This window comes from Aplysia californica, unplaced genomic scaffold (genome assembly GCF_000002075.1).
Source record: "Aplysia californica isolate F4 #8 unplaced genomic scaffold, AplCal3.0 scaffold00680, whole genome shotgun sequence".
Lineage (NCBI taxonomy): Eukaryota > Metazoa > Mollusca > Gastropoda > Aplysiida > Aplysiidae > Aplysia > Aplysia californica.
The window spans coordinates 223886-228073 of record NW_004797950.1 but is presented as its reverse complement, the minus strand read 5'-3'; the positions used below and the strand labels follow the sequence as shown (position 1 = coordinate 228073).

General features: G+C 41.2%; 1 protein-coding gene across 1 annotated transcript in view; it reads left to right on the top strand.

Moving 5' to 3' along the window:
- LOC101854201 (calcium uptake protein 3, mitochondrial) overlaps nt 1–4188 on the top strand; it is a gene marked incomplete in the record, with an annotated part of 103542 nt that overhangs the window by 42206 nt on the left and 57148 nt on the right. Inside the window, 1 exon segment of the mRNA XM_035972403.1 lies at nt 2446–2493. Within this exon segment, the coding sequence (XP_035828296.1) occupies nt 2446–2493 (48 nt within the window).

The following is a 4188-nucleotide window of genomic DNA, read 5'->3' as shown; positions in this document are numbered from 1 at the left end:
ACCCTGTAGTTGACATCACGTATAATTTGTTGTATTGTGCCGTAAAACAATTTGTGGCGCCACTTACCTTCAGATATCTTTCGAACCGGTGATTCAATGTCACCCATATCTGGCACAGCAGTTTGTATCAATTTCTCGTAATTGACTTAATCATATTATTTTTTCACAACATTTGAGGCTAGATTAAAGATAATCTTGCGATTAGAAAAAAAGGACGATCTTGCTTTTTAAAGCGATATTGTCCCAGCTATAAACTTTTTTAAATCTGTTGAAACCACCCACGGATTTTTTTAATTAGTTTATTGTCATTTATTAAAGGAATTTCTAGAACAGAGCTGACAGGTGTTTACATAAATATTGATCTGTTAAGACAAATTGATACAAGACTCTGTACAAAAGCTGGAGAGTTCATGTTCGACAGTTGGGGAGATGTTTGACAATAAATTGCGCCACGAATTTTTGACCGCACTATAGTAGAAAATGTAGTTGTCACAACAGAGGGAAATGACGCGCTGTCAGCCCGGCTTGTAGGTCCCTTATTGCACGCCGAGCACGGCGAGCAGCTGCCGGATTTCGTTCCCAGCATTTTTGCGTCATCCAAATTGTAATATCTTCACTAACCAGCGACCCACTGTGGAGACAAATGACGCGTTGCCTCAATGTTCCGTGAGCCGCGAGTGGTGCGCGAACGTAAATAGGATGTGAAGTGAAATGATGGCCGGCTTTGTTAGGCACGTTTCACAGATTGTGGCAGGGTAGGGGCTCTAAGTTTTCCGGCTTGGAATGAGGAACCGATGGCTTTTTTTTGTGGTGGTTTTTTATTTATTTTTTTTAAATTATACAGGTGGCCGTTTTATGTAGGGTAAGGGAATATGTTCGTGCCACCAGGAGGCGTTGGTGTGATGGGTTTCCACAGCTTTCACTTAATCCGGCTCCCCGACACACGTTAGTTCAAAATGTGGTGCGGGGTTGTCTTGGAAGAAAAAACAATCGAAGCTTTTGTTATTGTTTGTCAGAGGGAAAAGTTAGAGCTGTTGTGGCTTAGTCCCTGGCGTAAAGCCGATGTAGTCCATCCAGTGCTCTAAATATGTCAGGGGGGACTTTTTCTGACCTACGGTTGCCCTACTTTCACAGTTTGGCAGATGGCGACGGCTTTCGGGCGTCTTATGAGTAATTATCTAGACGAACCCAACAATAGAATTATAAGTTCGGCAATGTAGTGTGAGTACTCCAACAGGCAAACTATGTGTATAGATAAAGTTATCTCCAGACGAGCCCAACAATATGATAATAATAAGTTCCGCTATGTAGTGTGAGTACTCCAACAGGCAAACTACACGTATGTGTGTAGATAAAGTATCTCAAGACGATCCCAACTACAATACAGTATTAGGTTAGACAATGTAGTGTGAGTACTCCAACAGGCAAACTATGTGTGTAGATAAAGGTATCTCTAGACGAGCCCTACAATATTATGATAATGATAAGTTCGGCAATGTCGTGTGAGTACTCCAACAGGCAAACTATGTGTGTAGATAAAGGTATCTCTAGACGAGCCCTACAATATTATGATATTGATAAGTTCGGCAATGTCGTGTGAGTACACCAATAACCGATCTATGTGTAGGTGTAGGATCGGTGGCCGGGCCAACACGAGCGACAGTCCGCGCAGATTCTGGCATGTTTGGTCCACCATGTGTGTGGAGACACGCCGTGGTTTGCTGGGCCAGCGAGACTCTCAGGAAAGTGTCCGCCTCGGCCGACGAGGGTGACCCTAGTGGGAGTAGTTGTTGCTGTCAGCTTTTGTCTTTTGTGTAAGCCTCCTAGATGCCCCACTTGTGATGTCGGGGGGGGGGGGGTATTAATTAAAAGTTATCCTTATTAGGTCCGAAATGTGTGTCAAAAGTGGCGTGAGTTTATCAATGTTAACATCTGTCTTGCCATGTCCTGGTTGAGTTGATGATGTCGCACACTTTGTCCACGGCTGCCAATCAGAATGTAAAAACGTCCATGTTGAATACGTTGAAGGGTCCGAGTACCTGGACAATACGTTGTTCTCTGTTTTCTAGTATTGCCTCTCACGGTCTTGCGGATTCTGAAGAAAAATGATAAACTTTCAAGACTGGATAACCGAATATTAATGGAAATTAAGGCCGAAAGCCAATGGGAGAGATCTTTAGCTGCAGTTCTACTGTGGATAGCTTGAATTTATTGACTGTAGAAAAGTGTGTGTGAACGTTTTGGATAGGGATTACTCGGACAATGCCCGCTATCATGAATCATTGGTAGAGTCTGGGTTGGTTGTTTTTTTGTGTGTGTGTTTGGTGTTGTTGTTTTTTTTTGGGGGGGGAGGTTGTTTTGAAAAGTTGGCAGCCATGATTGTCCTTTGTGGCGTGTTTTGTCTGTCTGTTGCCATGTCTGATGACGAGCTCCGTCAATTTTCAGTGTCTTGCCAGACCGGGCCTACGAAATTCACCGGCAAAAGCACGAACGGTGGGTAGAGCCATGTGCCAGTCTTGCCCAGATGTTGGAGCACAAACCATTAACCTTGCCTCACCTACAGTACTTCTTGCTGACTCTCTGAGAAGCTGCCCGCTTGCATGTATCCTCGTGCTTTGCGCTTTCTGTGTTTGTGTTTGATGTGTGTTGGATGTGTGTTTGATGTGTTGGATGTGTGTTTGATGTGCTTGTTGAACGCTTCACGTTTTTTAAAGAGTAGTTTTAGTAAGAGTTCTACGGCTCTTAAAACACATTTTGTTTGTTTCGTATAAGTGATGAATCTTAGAGGTGTTCTATGAGAGTGACATACAAGGAAAAGAAAGAGATTGATTGAGTAGGTGTTTTACGGCACTATCGACCCAACTTTTGTCATCTAAGCGCCGAAAAAAGAGGAGACATAAAGACAATAAATGTTTGACAGTTGAGAAGGAGCACACCTCACACGATGCACCTGCTTGAGCACTCACGATTTCTTACGTCTTACCAAGGCACAGAACACAGCGGGGAGTTTAGACGAAGGGTTTGCTGAGGATTGGAAAAAGTTTGGGTCTCTTTTTGGATTTAGTAAATACATTTTTAAACACGTTCTTTTCTTGGTATTATTTCTATGTCCTTGTCTTTGTCACGGCTTAGATTTCCATCACACCCTGAGTTTTCACTTTCGCTATAGTGGACTTGAACGCACTTCTAAAGCCCTTTCTTCAGCTCAGCCTTTTAAATGTAATTTCTATATAATTGTTCTACGTATCCTTTTTAATGTAGCTGAAGAAAATGTTTCTTCCATAGTAAGTAAGTAAGTTTATTCAATGTTTAAGACCATTGCCCCACATCACATCTTTTAAAGTATAGAGCACTCATTTGATAAATAAAGTTCCCATGATGAAATAGTACAGGTTGTGCACATATTTTCTTATCATGGGTCAAACATTGCATATTTCTGTCGGTGGGCTGAGTCTGGCTTGTAGGAATTAACAATTTCCTTTGATGGACAAAGTGTGGACTATTGAAAATAAAGTGAAATTCATCTTCAATTTTATGAAAGCTGTTATCTACGATTATTCTCCATTAAATAGCGTCTCTTCGCTTAAAGACCTATTGATGAAAAACTGCTTCTAAAGAAGAGTACATTTGGTACATACGTTTTTGTCCCGCGTGTAATGTTATCGATCTTATTCCTATCTTAATATAATTGACTATGAGAATGGGACTGAATAGGTACAATGATATTTCACCTTTTACTGTGGTGGTATTTACGGATCGTCATCTGCCTCACCTCAGACATTCTTTTTTCCCAGACATTTTTTATAACATGCTTATTTTTTTGTTTGTTGGTTGTTTTTTTGGTTTCGCTTCGCTTATCTTTACTTCTTTGTGCTTTTGTTTTAATCAAGAACAACCCAGTGTGTTGGAATTTCAACTACTCGGAGAATGTTTATTTATTGTGATTTTGCCAATGTCTTGTGCAAGACCCTGATTCAACGTACCTCTGTTCCAGACTTTTTTTTGGGTTCTTAATCACTGGAGTAATCTAGAGATGTTTTTTTTTTTGGTCTACACTGACAGGAGACAAGTTATGGGACAGGATGGAAACATAGGAATGTCACCCACATGTGTGGGATATACATGTGCATTACAATCTATCGGTGTGTGTATATTTTATGTATGGAGGGAGAGAGAGAGAGAGAGAGA